Genomic DNA, 21,454 nt, shown 5'->3' with positions numbered 1-21,454 from the left:
GAGCCACCGAAAAGCAGAGCACTAGGACCCGTTAGCACCTCTCTGTCCTTCCACCTCTGCTCTCTGAGAGTTTCCTGAGCTTCAGTTGGTGGCTTTCATGAGCCTTTGTGGAAGCGGGCCAGGACGAGGGACCAAGGAGGGGAAATTCTTGGACTGCTCCAAACCAAAAGAGGATTGATACCTGGAATATATAAAACTTAGCAAAGAACTTCCAAACAGAAGAATGGACAAAGGATATGAACAGGCATTTGCCTAGAGAAAATGAAAATGGCCAATAAAAATGTAAAAACATCCTTAACGTCTCTAATAATTGAGGAAATATATATCCAACTGAACCAAGGAGATGACCGTTTCACATCGGCAGAACCAGCATGTGTGGGCGCACTGACCTTCACACTCTGCCGGTGAGAGCGCTCATTAGGGAAACCACTCCGGAGAATAATGTGGCAGTTGTAGTCCATATTGAAAGTTAGAATTTTAATACTGAACATTTTAATACTTAAACTTTAAATACTTTACTTCTTTAAATACTTTTGTTATACTTTTAATACTTTAAAACGTAACGTTTTAATACTGTGACCCTGTGGTTTTGCCTTTCAAGCAGGAAATCCTTCCACTTTAGTCATAATACATTTTTAGTGAAATTTTGACTTGTCAAAAACATCTGTAAGAAATACTTTTAGCTTGGAAGACTGTTAAGAATCCTATAAACAGGAAGGTGGAAGGCAGATTGACTAGAGAACCAGCCAGGCTTCCTTAGATGGCTTGGAGGTCACAGTCCCGAAGTAGCGTGGGAAGAAAGGAAGAGGAAGAGGTTGAGCCCCCTGGAGAGCACACACCTGACTTGAGGCAATTAGTTGGGGGGAAACAGGTTCATAATAACCTGGAGTGTAGCTGTTGGGAAATAATCTACTAGAAGGAGAAATTGTCGGACAGAAATGGTCTTACAGCACTGCTCGCCTTCCTGCCAGGATCTGCTGCTGGTACCGGCCTTGTGTCCTCTGCCGGAGCGTAAGCACCTTGAAGGCAGAGGGCATCTTGTTCCTGTCAGCCTTCCCCCCGGCCCTACATCACAGCAGGGCAACTTGTGTGGCCAGGACGCCGCCAGCTCTGTTCCCTGTGCACCTGTTTACAGACAGGGTTGGAGCAGCCATCGCTGCTTGTTCATGAACCACCTCTAAACTCTCTGGGCTCCTTATCACTTTACAAACCAAGGATCAGATCCTTGATCTGGATTTTTTATCTCCTTTCTGGGAGCAGGACCCAGAGCCCCAACTCTCATGAACCCATCTTTTTGCCGCTTTTTAGATGGCCATGCTGCTGAAACTTCAAGAAGCTGCCAATTATATTGAGTCTCCAGATCGAGAAACCATCCTGGACCCCAACCTCCAGGCAACGCTCTGAGGGTCCCGCAGTCCCTGTCATCAGCGGGTATCAGCTCCGTCGGTGCCTCCTCTCCCCTCTCCTCTTACAGAGCTCTGGCTCGAGGCCCAAGAGGAGACCAGGAGAGAGGAGCAGGGAGAGAGGAGGACTGGGCTCTTGGTGCTGCAGCTTTGGGGACTGGCAGCGTGCAGTGGGGACACTGGGGTCCTCTGGATACACTTCTAGGCCTCCTCTCACGACTTTGGGGAAAAGATAGTTCTGGGTCTTTTTCCTTTATTTCTTGTCTCAGTTTCAGACTCCTGGCCTTTCGGGGGAGGGGATCAGAAGACATCAAAGAAACCTGCAGCGGTTCCTAACCAGTCCTCCCGAGGGACTCTGAGAGACAGTGCTCTGTGGGGAAATCTGCGGGGAGCAGAAGCTCCCTGGAATCTCTTGCAGACTCTGCCCAGTTCTGTCACCACTGCCAACAGCTCTTCCCCCCGAGATCTGGCTGGAGCCCAGAAAAAGAAGCAGCATGTGGTTTAAAAAATGTTTAAATCAATTTATAAAAAGTAAAAAGAAAAATAAAAGGAAAAGATGAAGCTGGAGAGAGGGGAACCAGTTGCGAAGGTAGAGAGACGCCCTGCCCACCCCGGGTGACATAGGGGACGTCGACAAGACAGCTGCCAATCTAAGAAGTCGCCAAACCATGAAAATAACATTACAGCCTTCAAAGACTGCTAGTTCTGTCTTACACCTCCTAATTTAACATGCATGAAGTCAATAAACCCTCCTTTTTTAATTTTTGATTTTTGGGTTTTTTTCTCCCATTTGCCTATTTATTTTCCCTTTTTTTTTTGTTGTTTTGGTTTTTTTTGCATTTCCTCACATGTCCACAAGATGCTCAGGTTGCTGTTCCAGGAGCTAGTTTGATTTTTCCAAGTGGGTTTTCTTTGGAGAATCTGATGCCATCTAATTGGCACCAGCTAGACACCTTCCATGTCACCGTCTCTGGCATCCTGGGGCTTACTATATGAGACATGAAGCATTGGCTCGGAAGTAGTAAGAGAAGAGGAACCTTTATTTCCCTTTTGAGAAAGCACACGTTTTGCCTGGGAGCTCAGCTGCCAGCCTCTGTCATGAGAGCGTATCGCCCCATCTTGATAGAAGATCTACGCTGAGCTTCGCCGTGGACTAGAGGAGAACTAGGAAGCCAGAAGTATTCCTCTGTCTTGTGGCCTGTCTTTCCCCTCATTCTTCTGATGGTGGCCACTTTGCCTGACTGAATCCAGAATCCCTGGCTGACCTTTACTATGTGTTTTGGAAAAGTGAATAGTCACTCAGCAGAGAATTGACATCCATGTGGAATATACTCCCAGTCAGAATACAAGGCTCAAAGAATCCGACTTGGTAGCAAAGATCTGCCTTCCAAAGGGATCCTCCTTTTACAGAAGTTTCCCTGAAGGTCTGGCTGCCTACACACTAATTCAGCAAGTATCTACTAAGTACCTCCTGTGTGCCAGCCACTAGGTCAAAAAAAAAAAAAAAAAGACTTGGGTCCTTAGGTTCACAATCTAGTAGAAATATTAACCTCCATGAAGTACACATCCCATTATCTAGGTCTTCAGGATAATCTAAGAAATGTAGCCAAAACCCAAGGAACCAACTAGAAAGAAGATTAATTACGTCCAATACATTGGCAGCAGAAGATCTGCGATCAGTTAAGGTGGAACCTTGAAGGACTATTGCATTTTGTTTATCCAGTGGGCAAATCTACTCCCGCCATTTATGAAAACCCCTGTGGGATCAGATCGAGGCTGAGCTTCCTGATGAGGCCAAAGTTTCAGGGCTCTGCAGATCAGGGATGTGTGAAGAGCCTGGGTCCAAGTATCTGCTCTTCAGATTCCTAAGTAGCAACAAGATCTTAGAATCTACAGGCATGCAAACCTAGATCACTGTGTCCCACCAAATGAAGAATTAGATGCATCTGAATCTTCATCTCTCTTATTTTGGTCCAAAAGATGGTCTAGAATGTTCCCCAGGAAAGCTGCTGCATTCAACTAGTAGCTCCCAGAGATGACGGGGCCCTCTGTGCTGGAGACCGTTCTTGGTATTGCTGCTAAGTCCGTGTGCAATGAAGATACCTGACCAATTCAGCTGTAAAATACGCAGCTCTGTGGTGGGAAGAGGCTGTTTGTCCAAGGATGGTGCTGAAATCACTGCCTTAAGGTCTCCGCTGTGCAGAATGAGGAGGCCCCAGAGCCGGGTGTTCTAATTGGAAGGAAGGGACGACCGTATGGGCCTCTTCTGAACCCCTGTCCTTAGCTCCAGTCCGTGGCAGGGCTCAGACTTCAATGCCACCTTCATGAAGTGGCTGAGCCCTTGACTTTCTATTTTCTGGTGCTGCCCAGCCAGTGCCTTCTGTCATGGATGTTACTGGCTACTTGAGGAAAGGGAAAGGGGAGAGCCCTTTCCTCCATTCCATCTGCCTCAGACCCCTGGAGGGATTCTTGTGTCCCTGGCAACCATGGATACCACCCTGAATTCACCTGGATCCTCAGCAGGTTGGTTCTGGAGGCCTCTTGTGTTCGGACTTTCATCTCTGTTCCTGGGATCCGTCCCCCTCTGCTCCGAGTTGACTGCTGCATTTTAGCCCAGGTCTCCAGTTGCTTTCTTCCAGGAAGTGTGTTCCCATCGAGCAAGGTGGTACCGCAGCTTCAGCTTTCCCTCGGGAGCAGGGGACCCTGTTTACAGTTGCACACCTGGGACCCCACTGCAGGGATCCATCCTCTCACCACAGAATCACAGTGATGTGGCAACTGCAGAAGGTTGAGCCTCCTCATGGTGCTATAACCCCTTGGGACGCTCACCCAGACTTCTCCAACACAGGAAACCTGAGCTCCCCTGACTGCCCTAGAATTAACGGCAAGATCAAATTCATAGCATTCTCTCTACCTATGACACCTGCTTCTTGGTCGAGACCACTGGGATCCTTCAAGAAAGGAAAACCAGGTCCCAGAGCAAAATTTGTAGCCCCAGGCACCTTCAGAAGAATCCAGCCTATCTAAGACTGGAATGTGTGCTATCCTCTTCCTCTCTAGTCCTTCAACTCCAGTCCTCACCAAGGTTGGCTAGCAGATGACATGTTTCAATACCTAACATCAACTTCTGGGGAGAGCCACAACTCCCAGAAACCTTCAGCAGATCCCTCTCATTTCTGGGTAAAGAAGACCAATGCGTTTGTCCCGTGTATTTGTTTCTCAATCCCTACCTAGGCACTAAAAATAAAACTAGGTAATTGGAGGCTAATATGGGACCTGATGTCTGTGTGTGTGTCTCTCTCTTCTCTCTCACCAGAGCAGTTTTGCTATTCCTGATCTTCTAAAGCTTCATGGAGTATTTAAAAATAATCTATGCTTTGTGACAGCTCTGTGGTGCTTATCTCTGTCTTTGTGTGAATCCTTATGCCAACATCTTTTTCATGTAGTCTAACCATTGGGGAGCCAGAGGCTGGCAGGGAAGAAGGATTTGCTAAAAGTCCATGGAGAGACCCTCCCTACAATGAAGTCCTTATTGATTGGCATGCCGAGTTTGGGTCTTGAATCACCAACTTTCGAATGAATCTATCTGTACTCCTTAAGGACTTAAAGACAGAAGCGTGCTTTTTCTTCTCCTGTCATTGCTTGCCTTCTGGTTTTCGAGACTCCAAGTGGACCTAATCTCATCCTCGCTTCACTTCTAGCTTCCTGAGACAAGGGTCCCAGTATTGAGAGGGATACCCTATTCAGTATCAGAGGTAACTCCTGTGGTATTCCCAGCGAGCAGGAAGAGGGCAGTGGTAACCTGCTCTTTCTCACAAACACCTCCCATCATCACAGGGGATGGCTCTCCTGCATATTAGGTGAAATTTGACTGAGTGGGCCTTGGTCCTGCAAGACAGGATCGGGAAAGACCTACATGAGACTTGAAGGATTTTTTTACTGCAAGGTGTTTGGGAGAGGAAACACTGTTGTCCTAATCACACCTTAAGACAGGTTTCAGGTGTGTTCAAGTCCAGGGTTTTCTGGATTGCCAAATGTAACTGCCCACCACACTTTGTTATTCATTCCTTACTCCTGGGCTTAGCTGAGCTTAAGCCACCAACTAGGCTCCTGTAAGCCAACGCCACTGATGGCACAAAAGGGAGGGTTCACTAACAGAGGTGTGCGGGTGGAATGCTGGTTCACTCTTATGATGATTAATAACTACTGCTGAGTTCTGGTTCATGGCCCCATTGAAAAGGCCATAAGTAATAATAATGAGCTTAGGGATGCTATGTTTCCAGAAGGCCAAGTCTGAAGATGCTGCCCTTTATAACCAAATCAGCTATATATATCCATGAGGCCTCGGTCAACCTGATCAGGGATATCTAGGGCCAGCCACTTGGCTCTCCCCACCGCTGAGGGTCCATGTGTGCTCCAGCTAGCCCTGGAAGCCAGCACTGCCAGCCATGGACCCTGGGGAAGTGGGAAATAAACTGAAAGCTGGTAGAGTCTCAAAGTGAGGACACCAATAGAAATTTGGAAACTGCAGAGACCAGTAGAGTTGAAAATGAAACCTATGCATGCTGGGTCTTCCCAGTTTGTTGTTTTGGCTATTTTTCTTAATGATGATGCCATGGAGAATTTTCTGTGACAGGAGTGGTCATGGAAGGAAGTAAATCTTTGCTTCCTTGATTCAGTTCTTCAGTTTCTTAAAGCAGTGGTTCCCATCATATGTTTCCAGACCAGCAGAATCTGGGAACTTGTTAAAAATGAAATTCTCAGACCCCATCCCAGACATACTGAATCAGAAACTGGGGAGAGGGCTGCACAATTCGTGTTAAAATGAACTACCTTGGTAATTCTAATGCACATGATAGTTTGAAATTCACTTGTAAAGGGAAAGCCATGTCAGAGTCCCCACACTAAGGGGCTTTAGAACCAAAAATAAGGTCCTCGGGTATAGTTCAGACTTTAGCGTTAATTTCAAAATCACCTTTCTCAGGCTTCTGTTTTTCCTTTTATTTAGTGCAAAAAGAAAAGGTATGTGTGCCTATGGGCGGAAGTTGGGGGAGTGTTTGCATCCCTTCTCGTTGGACACAACCTTCAGAGAAAAATCTCATGGCACTGACGTTTCTACCTGACAAACTAAGTGGTGGTTGCAACAGAAGAAAGCAGGTGGAGGTCTCTTCCAGATTGCTCTTCTGGTGGATTATTTGTGTCTACTCTGAGCCTTTTTCTGATTATGTAATAGGACGAGAAAAGTTAAAAAAAAATCCAATTTGTATTTCCATGACAACTTGTTCTCCTAGCAACATTCCTCTCTTATTTGAGTTAGAAGAGCACTGCTGGGTCTGAGAACCTGGCCAGAACCTCCTTCCCCCGAGGCAGCTGACAGCCAGGGGCTGCAGTGTCCCGGGAAGGCCCCTCGTCCCTCGGCTCAGCTCACGGGAGAGGTCGGTGCCCTGGTGCTGGGGAAGGACAGCCTCGGGCTCCTCTCCTCTGCCAGCACCAGGACGTGATAGAGAGTACTCAGCTGTGGTAACAGAATAAAAATCCTTTAGAGAAAGAAATCTGAAAGGAGCTGCTTATCTTTCCAAAGCCCCTGACTCTAGCTGATGGGGCCGTGGGAGAGAGAAGGCTGTTTACAGCTGGTTTTGCTTCCAGTTTGCCAGTTTTCCCTGTAAGAGCTGTGAGTAGAGGACAAAGAAACCAGCCAGTATTAGGCCTCAGGAGCTCTGGGACCAACGGATCATGTGGAGGAAGGACTGAAGCCCGAGGAAGGCAAGTGTAAAAAGCCAGTTACACTCCAGTCACCCCTCGGTCTCCAGAAGGCTGACCAGGGGTCCTTGGGCCATCTCCTGGGGGCTCTTCCCACTTCCCTGCCATTTCTCTGAGACCGAATATGTTGGATAAGAAGGCAAGAGTTTGCATATCCCAGTGTCTGGGCTACTGCTGTGCAGTAGCTTCCCACTTCCTAGGGTTTTTTGTTGTTATTCTCTGGGTTTTTTTTAACAGTGCAGTCTTTTTTTTTTTAATGACTTCCAACCCCTGCTAGATTCTTGTTCTCCCCGCCAAACCTCCCATCCTGTTTTAGGCAGCACTGTTCATGTGATGGAGTCTGTGTTTCTCAACTGCATGGCGATCCTCAGGTGGAAGGTGGGCAGGAATTTTTGCAACACTTTTCTTATTTATTGGACACAAAATCCCAAACCAGGATATGTATGTGTGTGTGTGTGTGTGTGTGTGTGTGTGTGTGTGTGTTTGTTTTTTTCTCATTTTAACTCCCTCTTTCAATCTACCCCCTTTTATAGCGAATGTAGAGAAAGCAAACCTGAATGTGAAAAGCAAACCACTGTATATAGTTGCGGTAACAATCATGAAGAGAGCTGGGCTGTCCCCTCAGTAACTTGTTTTAAATAATAAATTGGTGGAAAATTAAATCCATGCCAGGGCCACCTGAAGAGGCCTTCCTCATCACCACCAGAGGCCCCCTCCATCTGGGCCCTCTGTCCGTCAGGCATATCTCCTCCCAGCAAGATTCATCTGTTCGATGCCATTTATGTTTCAATAAAGTTATCTCCTGTACTGTCCACTGCCGCTCTCTAGCTCCCTCTCTGTCTGGTTTCTGTCTCCATTTATCTTGTGGCCCATTCCTTCATCTGGAAGGTGAGATTGCCTGTGGTCATTTGCCTAACCCACAGGTAAAACCCATCTCCCCAGAACGTCTAATCCTCAAATACTAAGCAGAAGTCCCTTGACCCCTTACGTTGGAGGAGAAGGGGTTTCCTGCCTGCACATGGTGGACATAGCACTGTTCACCAGAACTCAAAAAATTGAGCCCAAAAGTTGGGGTTCTCAAGACCTCCATCCACTGCCACAGTGTTTGAAAACAAACCGCACTCCGGGCTTTCCTAAGTTTCCTCCTTAGGGTAAAAGTGAGTTGGCCTATGAGAAAGCAGCTGTTCTACTGGAATTCAGCTTTGGCCACTGAAAGAAGGAAAGTAAGTCCTACTATTCTCTGCTGTGGAATTTCAGGGTCCAAGCAGCAGTCTTACCCCTGTGAAACTGGTAACAACCCACTTCTGCCCTCTAACATGGGAGGTGTACAGAGCTCAAATCAAGGAGTCATTCTTTTGGACGAATCCTCAGATGGGGTGACTTAATTCCTGGTTGTTAGCAATTTTAGCATCCACAGTCTTAGGATGAGCTAGGAATTGCTGACTGGTTTTCCTTTGGCACTTGGGAATGAGGTAAGTAAGGTTCTTGGAAACCATTTGAAGGCATTCAAACTGAACAGCTTATTAAGAAATACCTGTTCCCCTTGGCCCTAGAATCTCCCACTCTTAACAACATATGCCATTACAACACTTCAGCCACTACAGGCTCACCACCCTGCCCTGCATTTTTAGGGCCTTCTGATAATCCTCTCCACTTGTTTCAGTGTGTAGAAGCATCTCTATTCCTCCAGCCATTTCCTACAACCAGCCCTGAGAGAGCCATATTAAACTACTCTCGTTCTAACACCCCTTAAATGTCCAGCCATAATTTCTTTGGGGGAAAAAGAAAAGTCACTTTTTCTCAGCTAACAGAATTCATTCTCAAATAGTCACATAAGAACTTAACTCAGGAGGAAATGCCCTTACGCACTCTGGTGCCCTCTCCTGGCCAAGCACTTAACAGTTTTGAGGGTGGGCTTCTCTAGGCTGGAAAACCAAGGGACTGGGCCTTTTGGAGGCGACCACCCCCGCCCAGTCCGCTGCAGTTTCTTTTTTTCCCCCATACTTGAATTCCTGAGCAAGAAATGAAAAGAGTCGCTTGAGCCAACGTTTTTTTCAGTGTTTGGGGGGAAAAAGAGTCTGGTTTAAAACAGCTATTTCTGACCCACACCTTAACGCTCTCAACATCCATTCCCATCTCACCTCCAATCAACGAAGAGTATCATATACCTGAAAGATCTATGACTTTAAATGTCACATATCATTGACTTTACTCCAAGTTTGTTTGCTAACTTACTGTTCGGTTTGGGGAAGGCTCCCTAACCTCTCTGGGGCTCGGTTACCACAAATCGGACGGGATTCTTGCTGAGAAAGGTGCAGGCTCCGGTCCCGCGGCAGGAGGCGCTGTCTCGGGAGGCTCCGGCCGGTTCCCCGCCCCCTTGGCGCGCCGGTGCGCAGGCGCGGCTGCGCGGATTGGCCGCGCGCGGGAGCCGTCATTCAGTGGCGGGGCTGCCCGCGGGGCTGGCGGGCTGAAGGGAGGAAAGATGGCGGCGGCGGCGGCTGGTGGGGCCTCCGGGCTGCCGGGTCCCGTGGCCCAAGGATTGAAGGAGGCACTAGTGGATACTCTCACCGGGATCCTGTCCCCAGTGCAGGAGGTGCGGGCGGCTGCCGAGGAGCAGATCAAAGTGCTCGAGGTGACAGAGGGTGAGTGAGGCGGGACCGTCACGAGGATGGGCAGGACCCGGGGCGGCCGTGCGGCCCGTTGACCGCAGCTGCCGCCCGGCCGGGGGCATCTGGGCGCCGAGGCCCGGCAGGCGGGCGTGGGGCAGGCAGCCGGAGGTGGGTGTCCCTGGCGGCCGCGAGAGCCCCGGGCGGGAGGCGGCCTGGCGGAGCGGGTCGGCGGAGGGCGGAGGCTGGAACAGATGGACGGAGCCCGGGGCCCGCGAGCGCCGAGGTGGGGCCGCACTCCTGGCCGTCGGAGGAGGTCGCGCCGGCTGGGCAGTGTTGCTGAGTTCAGGACCAGGGTCCCTGCGGCCCCTTCCCCGGCCCGGCTGTCCGGGTTGGGGGTGCGGGGAGCCGCTAGAAGTGGCGAGAGAGCAGCGCCTGCGGAAGGCGGCTGTCACAGCCCAGCGGGCGTCGTCCAGCAAGTTTCTGCCTCCGAGTTAGAAACCCAGCGGGTTGTTTTTCCTCTTCATGTTTTCCCATTAAATATATATATGTACCGCTGCATCACCGTCCTGACCCTACGCCCCGCTGGTTTTCAGAATAATTTGCACTTATTAAATACCACTATGCGTTTGTTTCAAGGAACTGATCATCCTTTGTCTTTGATTCTTTGTCCCCCATCCTCCTATTATGTGCTTTAGAGTGATGGAGAAAAAAATGAACTTTTGGTTTGAGAATATCTGTCAGTGTCCTGCGGAGCGGGCCTTTCACCAGGCCCTGTGCAGCCACTCTACAAAGAGCAATTTGATCCAGAAACCGGAGGAGGGAAGGTCCTCTTGGTCTTTATGTAAGAAGTCTATCTGTCTGTCAGGGCTCCACTGAAAGAACTCCAGGTCCTCCAAATCCCCCAGCCCAACAGAATGTCTCCACCACCTCTCAGGGGCTCATCTGAGCACGGGGGAATCGTCCGTGGTCTGACCATTCACACTCAAAACCTTAGGTTGGCTCTCTTAAGCTGGGGTTTTTATTGAAAAGAATTTTAAGACAAATCCCCCTTTAATGTTCTGTTCTCTCACAACATGAGAGAGCTGTCAAAAAAGCTCTGTTCCCTCTATTGCGAATATGTTGAGGTTTGGGATCTAGCAGGTTAAGGACCGATTTTGAAGGCCTAGTTGTAATTACCGTTCTATAAAATGTCAGACCCCATAGGAGGAGCAACCACTGAACCGGAGCTGTTTAGGAGCCATGCATAGCTTCATCAAAGGAGTTGTTATAGGCTCCTAGGTGAAATTCTTTATTCACATGGGCTTTGCCTCCCTTGGGTATGAAGGTGAAAGAGTGACAAAGGAAAGAAACCTCATCACATTCAAGTTACTGCTTGAATGAGCCTGCAGGTCTGATGCCTTCCCTGAGCGGTACCTAGTGTTCCTGGTTCCCCAAATGCATGTGTGGCACTTTCTGTGAAAGGTGAACCGTGGCGCATATTCAAACTGTCCAACAACAGCTCCACTTGGTCTCTGATCTCTTCAGTTCTAGCCAATGTTAGGGTCTCATCTAGGCAAACTCGATTATAAACTTCTTGAGCTCTTTTTGAACTTCTGGTCTCTCACTTTCTTCATCTTTTGGGGTCTTGAAATAAATTAAACAGAAGTGCAGGATTTTGCATTTGATCTAGGCCACTGGTGGGAACAGATTGAAACCCACTCGTATGCACACACACTCACACATACTCCACACCGACTGGTACTGGGCTGTCAGGCATGCTGTGAGACATACAGAAAGGCTTTGAGGCAGTGACCTGATAGCAGTTGTCTTACAGTAAAGGCATAATGACTCACAGGTTTCAGAGGTGATGTACAGGATTGGAACAAGTCTCTGGAGTTGAATGCGGTGCTTTGAACCCTTCAGAGGCTGTTTGTGTCTTTACATAGTCTGATTCCTCATGTTTAAAAACTGTAGACATTCACCTCTATCAGTACCCTATTTTTAGATGGAGGATGGTGATCCATTCCTCAAATACAGTACCTTGCATCTCTCCTTTATCGTCTTGTGGCCTTTAACAAGTTATTTTTGCCATTGGGTTCAGAATACCTTGTCTTGTATTCTGCCTCAATCTAAAATGTTTCCTTAGCGTGATTAGTAGTTTCTTCTCTACTAGCTGTTGCCCTCCTTTTACTTGAAAATAGAGAACCTGGCTTCCTAGCCAGGATTTAATCAACTATTTGGCCTGATGAAAATGGCAAGACATTGCTCCTGCTTTAAGAGTACCTTGCAGGCCATGGTGAGGCGTTGCAAATGAATGGACAAATCACTCCTTTGAAATTGTTTCACATTTTAGTTTTATCCTAGTAGAGGAAACCTTGCTTCCTGGTCCTAGGAAGCATGTTTCCTTAAAACTTCAAGTTAATGAAAAACATGGGAATTGGTGTCTATTGTTATGTTCCAGTAGTCTTTTGATCCTTTTTTGGTTCCGTGGAGCCCACGTTCAGATGACAGCTAAATCTGGTTGTTTTTAGTCCATCTGTCCCTTCAAAAACCACACAGTCCTTGCAAACCATTTATTCTGCCTCCCATGGGAGACTGGTCCCCACTGATTCTTAATATTAACCAGGCTGTTCCCTTGGCAAACAGGTGTGCCACCTTCCTTGGCTGTCAGGTGATTACCCCTAGTCTTGTCAGTTAAGTGGAAAAATCTCTAATTTAATTTTGGGTCATCAACTCCCTGTTATATGGGCAGACCTGAGAGGTTGACATGTTATAACCAGCTTCTAGGGGTAGAGGAGATTGTAAGAAGCAATTATCTTAGAAAATTGAGGTTGCTGGAGCCCAAAGTACATCCCAGTCATTTAGTCTGCCAGCTTATGTTTTCCCAGAAATAACTTGCCTATAATTAGTTTTCATGTCTTCCAGAATGGGAGCCTGTTCTCTTAAGGCGAGGAAGTGTACATATGTGAGAGAGCCACCTGACTCATAGAGTGGGTCAGCTTCAAAAGAATCAGGATGGGTCGTTCATCATCCTCGTGTCCTGGAATGATTTTCTGGAGTCCTTGTGCTTGCCTTTTTTCCTAGTCACTTGGAGTCTGAGGGAAACCCAGCAAACCTTTTCTGAATAGTTAGTGCCTAATTCACAGAGTTAATTGGAGAAGGAGATGGTGTCCTGAACCACCTCTTCAGAGAGCACTCTCATCCTGAATTGAGAAGCATATTATTTGAAAGTTTAAGTTTCTGTGTTATATAATATTCCAGTAGATAATTGGCACCCTTTCATTTTTCTTAGGAAGATTGAGATTTTGAATTTGATCAGTAGAGTTGGCAAGAATTTAGTTCTGCTTCAATAGAATAAAAATAAAAGTCTTTTGGATGTTTAGAACATTCTAATACTTTTTATTTAAAGGCAAAGTCATATCAAGCATTTTACAAACATCGTAATTAGAAAGACTGGAAAGGTTGTCAATTTCCCAGTATCTCTTATTTCAAAGTCTAATGTTCTGTACTCAGCTGCGGCTACTCTTCTGTCTGACTTATGAGGAGCTGATGATTTTTGAGAATGTCAGCTCTTAATTTTTGGTGTGTTTATGCTTTACTGTTTTTATTTCTTAGAATGAAGTTTTTTCCTTCTTTTTCTTCTCTCACGACTTCCTCCTAAGAGCAGCATCACCCAAGTGGTGGAATGAGTTCCCTGCATTCATAAGCTTTAATTCTCCAGGCCAGCAGAGCACAGACTTTCTTATATAACTAGATTTAGATCCTAGGTCACTTTCTTCTTTTAATTGTTTATTTTTGTCTATTAGAAGTGAAGGTGTTTTCCTCCATCATTTGGCCTTGACTTAGTCTTCTCTGCCTTGCTTCCAGTAGCTGTGTCACAGAAAATACATTTTTTTCTTTCCTTCTACCACCCTTATATTGAACTGGGGAGGGGGAAAATTCTCTTTCCCTCACTTTACCTGGCATTCAGCTGCTGCCCAGATGCCTGTGTTGGTCCCCCCATCTTAGATGCCTAGAGAGATGATCCTGCTGGCTGGAAGTTTGCTTTCTGGTTCTCATGGGCACTTTTCTGGCTCTCTTACAGTATAGCGTAAGCACTGTCACCTGCGAAGGGAGCCCCTCAAGGATCCAGACGCACTCCTGGGCATGTGGCGGGCACTGAGCCGAGCGGAAGGCGGCCACGCTCGGAAAAAGGCCAGTGGTGGACTTTTCTTTTTCCTTTCAGCTGTGGTTTTGTGGTGTTTACCAACCCCCATGAGAGAAGGGGGGCTTCTCCAGAGCTCTGCTCAGAACTGCCTCCTTCTCCAAACAGTCCCTATTCAGTTTTTCTGCTAGTAGCTGCCCTGACAAAGCACTGTAGACCCTTAACATCAATAGCATGAATTTCTTAACTTATCCTTTATCCTCCATGCTGTCCTTTGGATCTTCCCTTCTAAGCCAACTTCTAGATAGATAATATTTTGCCACTTGGGGTGAAAGGAGAGAAAGGGGAGCAAAGATAACAAGAGAGGGGAGCAGAAGACTAAAGAGAATGAGTAAGAAAAGAGAGCAAAAATTTCCTTAGAAAGGAATATTTGGTTAAAAATATAATGAGAACCTGGAGTCAGGGTGAAACTGCAAAAGAACAGAATGGTTCTGTCCTTACTTCACCTTGGGAAAAGGAACTGAAGAAATTAAATTAACAAAAATGGCTTTAGAAAGCTAACTGCATACAGACCTTGAATGCTCCTCTTTGGCTTGACTTCATAGATTGAGTCTTAGTTTAATCTGAGTTGGTCATTTCCAAGCAAGACAAAATAAAGCAGCTATGTATGTCTGCATTTCCCTGCCTTAATCATCCCAAAGTAAGTTATTCAGCTCTTCTTTCTAGTGTTTTCTAAAGAAATTATGTTAAAGACATCAGTCAGCAAAACAGGAGATTTCCCCAACACAACAAAATAAATGAGAGTACTTTTTCTCTACAGACACTTAATTATATTTTTTTCAAACATTATTGTATGATCTCTGTTAAATGAGTAACTGTAAATTGGATTTTTACTACTTAACAGAAACCTGCAATATTCAGATAGGAGCAACTGTGTTGATCAGATTTAAAACAAAACTTGATTTTTTTCTGGTTTTTCCTTCTGAGCTTTAACTTTATAGCACAGAGTTCACCCTCAGCACCACACCATCACTATCACTCCTTACAAAGAGTTTTTCACAAAGCTTTTAAGTAAACTAAAATTTTATGGTATAAAACTCTTCTATGGTGACTAATATAGATCCCTGTATTTCTAATGGATATATGGTCTAGACAGAATAAATTGGGTTAAATAAAATAATAATTGATATTTTCCCTCTTATATTTCCTTATAACTTAATTCAAATGGGTTCTTTGTCTTTGAATTTTTGGGGTTTCCAAATCAGAGTTAATCTTGTGGTCACAGTTTTTGGAATGTAAGGACCTGTAGAGAAGAAAATCTGTTTATCCATTTTGTTTTTAAAACTTGTCTTTAGTTTATGAGGATGATATTCTTTGAAGATTTTCTTTCCCATTAAGTCTTTTGAGCTGAGAGTCATGTTACTCAAACTTTCAAACTTCTTTCCTATGTGGAGGAAATAAACTTTCAGATAAAATCCATCCTGTAATACGTATTTCAGTACCGATCCTCTGGTTGACTTAGGTTTCTGGGTGCCACATCTCTTTTGATCATCTTTTAATCTCACCCTTATCCCTCACAATCTCATGACATGTGAAACAAGATGATTAGTGGAAATTGGGGTATGTTCTTCAGTAGCTTACTAGACAAGATTAATTTAAAGATGGTATTAGGGCAAAAAAACTCCTAGCCATTGTGGTTGTCACCAGAGTACTACCTTCTCCTGGCACTGGTATGGAAAAAATGTATCCACACTAAACTTTTCTTTAAAAAGAGTAGATTTGATGAGAAAAGACCCCTGAACTGTTGGTCTTCATGCCATAGTGACTCTTCTGGTCAGCACCAGTGTGAACTGGTAGAAAATGCACAGTCCTTTCCCTTCTGTGAGCATCACTGTTAACCTACAGCAGTAACAATCTCTGTGCTTTCATTACAAAGGTAATTATTCAGATTTGTTCAAACTTTATAGCCTCAGCTCAAGTTTTAAACCCATCTCAAAAAGTCTCACTTTATATCTCAGTACCTTTTCACTCTCTGTGATGAAGATTTTGTTCAGCTTGATCTGTTTGTTCCTGTAGTGATGATCTAAAAATTGTGCTCCTATCAGGAACATTAAAACCCATTTGATAGTGGTCCATGCAAAAATTATTTTAAAAAGCCTTAGAAAATGCTGTATGGCCCAGGTAGTTTATGAACATGTTTATAGGTCATTCTGAAGGGTGTCACCTGAAGCACACTAGCATTGTTTAACTATCCAGGGAAACCAAACCTGGATGGACATGACATTCTAAGTAGACTTAGGGCCTTAAAGTTAGCTTCTATTATTCACACTAAGTATCTGAAGTCAAAGGGGCTGTGGATACCCTTACTAGTGCCCCTTTTCCTTTCTCCTTTAACTGGATTTTACACGTGCATTTTAGTGCACTTTTTGCCTTTCAGCTTGAACATCGGTTGGTATCCAAGAAGTTTCCTAAATTATATCTGATTTGTCTGTGTTTTTGTTCATTCTGAAGATTCACTCCCATATCTTTGGGCTGTAGACACCTACCATTTCTTTTGTTATAAAATGGGTGTTAAAGATTTAGCAGAGTCTGAACTAGCCAGACTAATCCTAAGAATGAGAATCGATTTCAGTATTTTTAGAGGTAATTCCGCAGGTTTCAATTATTTACTTGTGATTTAATTACTTAGTAAATGCTTTATAAATAATGTGGCTTCTTTTGTGGTGGTCTTGCAAAAATTCTCCTTTCCTAAGGAAATAACAGATGCCATAGGATTGTATCAAAAACTGCAGCTTAAAATAAAGATGTAATAAGAATGAATTAAGACACAAATAAATTTGCACCTCTCAACAGAGAGGATTAAAGATGGCGTGAGAGGTGAGACAGGCTTCCTCCTAAAACTGCATATAATATGAAAATATAATTAATAATCCTGAAAGTGCAACAGCAAAGAGGACTGTGCCAAACCGCATACACCTCAAGAATAAACCTCATGGAACAGGGTAACATACCAAAGCCATGGCCTGGTGGGACCCATGCCCTTTCCCCACCCCAGCTCACTGGCGGGAGGAAGAGAAATGGAGCAGGGAGGGAGTGGGGGCCTGGGACTGCTGAATACCTAACTCCGGAGATCTCCCTGGGAGCACAAACCTACATTTCATGGTGCTTGCATGGTACTCTCATGATTAGGGGATTGGAAAGCTAAGACAGGCAGAATTCCTGGAGAGACTGAGATTCCAGCTGCTTGTAGAAAGCAGGGATTCATATCTGGCTGCTCTGGGACAAAAGAAAGGTGGGCAGTCTGAGAGACTTCCTAACAGCAAGAGAGCTGCTAAAGGGACAAGGATTGCACAGCACTTACTGCTCAGGAGAAAGGACAGGTAAACAAAATTGTCCGGGTGCACTCTGCCCAGCAGGTTGGGAGCTTTCACGATCTTCAGGTGCTCCAGCTCCCTGGCTGGCTACACAGCTCTAAGGACCCCCTCCGTGATATGCAGCCTACTGCGCCTTCCTCCCATTCATCCCCACCTGGCTCAAAAACCGGCAAAACCTACCCAGGCGTTAGGCAGCTGGACAGAAGACCTGTCTACAGCAACTACAAATGCAAAGCATAGAGGCTTATACCTGTGTGCTCGGCCCACTGGTTCAGGCAGTGGAGACAGGCATAGTGGCCAGGAAGCAGGAAACAACTCTTTCCTCCCCTCAGGCACCAATACCACTCCCCTGCGACCCCCGACGTTGCATCAGGGGCTGAGCAGCTCCAGAGAGTAGAGCTTCTGGACACTAGAGGGCGCCATATACAAATATCAAACACCAAAGGAACCTGGTTCAAAGTAAAATTTTACTCCTGAGAAAGATTTAAATGACATTGACCTCATGAATCTTCCTGAAAGGGATTTCAAAATAAAAATCATTAACATGCTCATGGAGGTACAGAAAAAATATTCAAGAACTCAGGAATGAATTCCGGTCGGAGATCCAATCGCTGAAGAGCACAATAGAGGGTATTAAAAGCATATTAGATAACGGTGGAGGAGACAATAAATGAAATAGGAACTAGAGAAGAGGACTACAAAGAAGCTGACACACAGAGAGAAAAATGATCTCTAAGAATGAAAGAATATTGAGAGAACTGTGTGACCAATCCAAACAGAACAATATTCACATTATAGGGATACCAGAAGAAGAAGAGAGAAAAAAAAGGGATAGAAAGTGTCTTTGAGGAGGTAATTGCTGAAAACTTCCCCAGTCTGGGAAAGGAGATAGTCCCTCAGGCCATGGAGGTGCACAGATCTCCCAACACAAGGGACCCAAGGAAGACAACACCAAGACATATAGTAATTAAAATGGCAAAGATCAAGGATAAGGACAGACTATTAAAAGCAGCCGGAGAGAGAAATAAGATCACATACAAAGGAAAGCCCATCAGGATATCATCAGACATCTCAGCAGAAACCTTACAGGCCAGCAGGGAGAGGCATGATATATTTAATGCAACGAAGCAGAAGGACCTCTAACCATGATTACTTTATCCAGCAGGATTACCATTTAAATTTGAAGGAGGGATTAAACAATTTCCAGGTAAGGAAAAGCTGAGAGATTTTACCTCCCACAAACCATCTCTACAGTGTATTTTGGAGGGACTGCTATAGATGGAAGTGTTCCTAAGGTTTAATAGCTGTCACCAGAGGTAATAAAACCACAGTAAAGAAAGTAGAACAGCTAATTACTAAGCAAATGCAAAATTAAATTAACTATCCCCAAAGTCAATCAAAGGATAGACAAAGAGTACAGAATATGATACCTAATATATAAAGAATGGAGGAGGAAGAAGAAGGAGAAAAAAAAAAGAAACTTTAGATTGTGTTTGTAATAGCGTATTAAGTGAGTTAAGTTAGACTCTTAGATAGTAAGGAAGTTTAACCTTGAACCTTTGGTAAACACAAATCTAACACCTGCAATGGCAATAAGTACATACCTATCGATAATCACCCTAAATGTAAATGGACTGAATGCACCAATCAAAAGACATAGAGTCACTAAATGGGTCAAAAAACAAGACCCATCTATATGCTGCCTACAAGAGACTCATTTTAAACCCAAAGACATACACAGACTAAAAGTGAAGGGATGGAAAAAGGTATTTCATGCAACTATAGGGAGAAAAAAGCAGGAGTTGCAGTACTCATAACAGACAAAATAGACTTCAAAACAAAGAAAGTCACAAGAGACAAAGAAGGACATTATGTAATGATAAAAGGGTAAATCCAACAAGAAGATACAACCATTATAAATATCTGTGCACCCAACACAGGAGCACCTACATATGTGAAACAAATATTAACAGTTAAAAGCGGAAATAGAATGCAATGCATTCATTCTAGGAGACTTCAACACTCCACTCACTCTGAAGGACAGATCAACCAGACAGAAAATAAGTAAGGACACAGAGGCACTGAACAACACATTAGAACACATGGACCTAACAGACATCTACAGAACTCTACACTCAAAAGCAGCATAATATACATTCTTCTCAAGTGCACATGGAACATTTTCAAGAAGAAATCATATACTAGACCACAAAAAGAGCCTCAGTAAATTCAAAAAGATTGAAATTGTACCAACCAGTTTCTCAGACCACAAAGGTATGAAACTACAAATAAATTACGCAAAGAAAATGAAAAATCCTACAAACACATGGAGGCTTAACAACATGCTCCTAAATAACCAGTGGATTAATGACCACCTAAAAACAGAGATCAAGCAATATATGGAGACAAATGACAACAATAATTCAACACTGCAAAATCTGTGGAACACAGCCAAGGCCGTGCTAAGAGGAAAGTATATTGCAATACAGGCCTACCTCAGGAAAGAAGTACAATCCCATATGAGCAGTCTAAACTCACAGTTAACAAAATTAGAAAAAGAAGAACAAATGGGGCCCAAAGTAAGTAGGAGGGACATAATAAAGATTAGAGCATAAATAAATACAATTGAGAAGAATAAAACAATAGAAAGAATCAGTGAAAGCAGGAGCTGGTTCTTCGAGAAAATAAACAAAATAGATAAACCCCTAGACAGACTTATCAAGAAAAAGAGAGAGTCTACTCACGTAAACAGAATCAGAAATGAGAAAGGAAAAATCACTATGAACACCACAGAAATACAAAGAATTATTAGAGAATACTATGAAAAATTATATGCTAACAAACTGGATAACCTAGAAGAAATGTACAATTTTCTAGAAAAATACAACCTTCCAAGACTGACCCAGAAAGAAACAGAAAATCTGAACAGACCAATTACCAGCAACAAAATCGAACTGGTAATCAAAAAACTACCTAAGAACAAAACTCCTGGACCAGATGGCTTCACCACTGGATTTTATCAAACATTTAGTGAAGACCTAATACCCATCCTCCTTAAAGTTTTCCGAAGAGTAGAAGAAGAGGGAATACTTCCAAACTCATTCTATGAGGCCAGCATCACTCTAATACCAAAACCAGGCAAAGACACCACTAAAAAAGAAAATTACAGACCAATATCCCTGATGAATATAGATGCAAAAATACTCAACAAAATATTAGCAAACCGAATTCAAAAATACATCAAAAAGATCATCCATCATGATCAAGTTGGATTTGTGCCAGGGATGCAAGGATGGTACAACATTCGAAAATCTATCAACATCATCCACCACATCAACAAAATGAAGGACAAAAGCCACATGATCATCTCCATAGATGCTGAAAAAGCATTTGACAAAATTCAACACCCATTCATGATAAAAACTCTCAATAAAATGGGTATCAGGGGCAAGTACCTCAACATAATAAAGGCCATATATGACAAACCCACAGCCAACATTATACTTAACAGCGAGAAGCTGAAAGCTTTTCCTTTAAGATTGGGAACAAGACAAGGATGCCCACTCTCCCCACTTCTATTCAACATAGTACTGGAGGTCCTAGGCACAGCAATCAGACAACACAAAGAAATAAAAGGCATCCAGATTAGCAAGGAAGAAGTTAAACTGTCCCCGTTTGCAGATGATATGATATTGTACATAAAAAACCCTAAAGAATCCACTCTAAAACTACTAGATCTAATACCTGAATTCAGCAAAGTTGCAGGATACAGAATTAATATGCAGAAATCTGTGGCATTCCTATACGCTAACAATGAACCAGCAGAGAGAGAAATCAGGAAAACTATTCCATTCACAGTTGCATCAAAAAGAATAAAATACCTAGGAATAAACCTAACCAAGGAAGTGAAAGACCTATACTCAGAAAACTACAAGACACTCATGAGAGAAATTAAAGAAGATACCAATAAATGGAAACACATCCCATGCTCATGGATAGGAAGAATTAATATTGTCAAAATGGTCATCCTGCCTAAAGCAATCTACAGATACAATGCAGTTCCTATCAAAATACCAACAGCATTCTTCAACGAACTAGAGAAAATCGTTCTAAAATTCATATGGAACCACAAAAGACCCTGAATAGCCAAAGCAATCCTGAGAAGGAAGAATAAAGCTGAGGGGA

General features: G+C 44.1%; 2 protein-coding genes across 7 annotated transcripts in view; both read left to right on the top strand.

Annotated features, from left to right (window-relative positions):
- NAV1 (neuron navigator 1) overlaps window positions 1-7,995 on the top strand; it is a 232,594-nt gene extending 224,599 nt beyond the window's left edge. For all 5 annotated transcript variants that reach the window (XM_036909519.2, XM_036909518.2, XM_036909517.2 and 2 more), the window contains one exon: window positions 1,309-7,995. In XM_036909519.2, the coding sequence (XP_036765414.2) occupies window positions 1,309-1,404 (96 nt within the window). In that variant the 3' untranslated portion in view covers window positions 1,405-7,995. The remainder of the gene's footprint in view (window positions 1-1,308) is intronic.
- A 1,593-nt stretch (window positions 7,996-9,588) lies between these two features.
- IPO9 (importin 9) overlaps window positions 9,589-21,454 on the top strand; it is a 53,599-nt gene continuing 41,733 nt past the window's right edge. The window contains exon 1 of one of the 2 annotated variants that reach the window (XM_036909525.2): window positions 9,589-9,805. In XM_036909525.2, coding sequence (XP_036765420.1) covers window positions 9,646-9,805 — 160 coding nt within the window. In that variant the 5' untranslated portion in view covers window positions 9,589-9,645. Of the gene's footprint in view, window positions 9,806-13,874; window positions 13,946-21,454 lie in introns of those variants that run through there. The other variant, XM_036909526.2, reaches the window with a different exon arrangement.

The sequence above is a fragment of the Manis pentadactyla genome, chromosome 9 (genome assembly GCF_030020395.1).
Source record: "Manis pentadactyla isolate mManPen7 chromosome 9, mManPen7.hap1, whole genome shotgun sequence".
Classification (NCBI taxonomy): domain Eukaryota; kingdom Metazoa; phylum Chordata; class Mammalia; order Pholidota; family Manidae; genus Manis; species Manis pentadactyla.
This window is presented reverse-complemented; position numbering and strand designations above follow the sequence as displayed.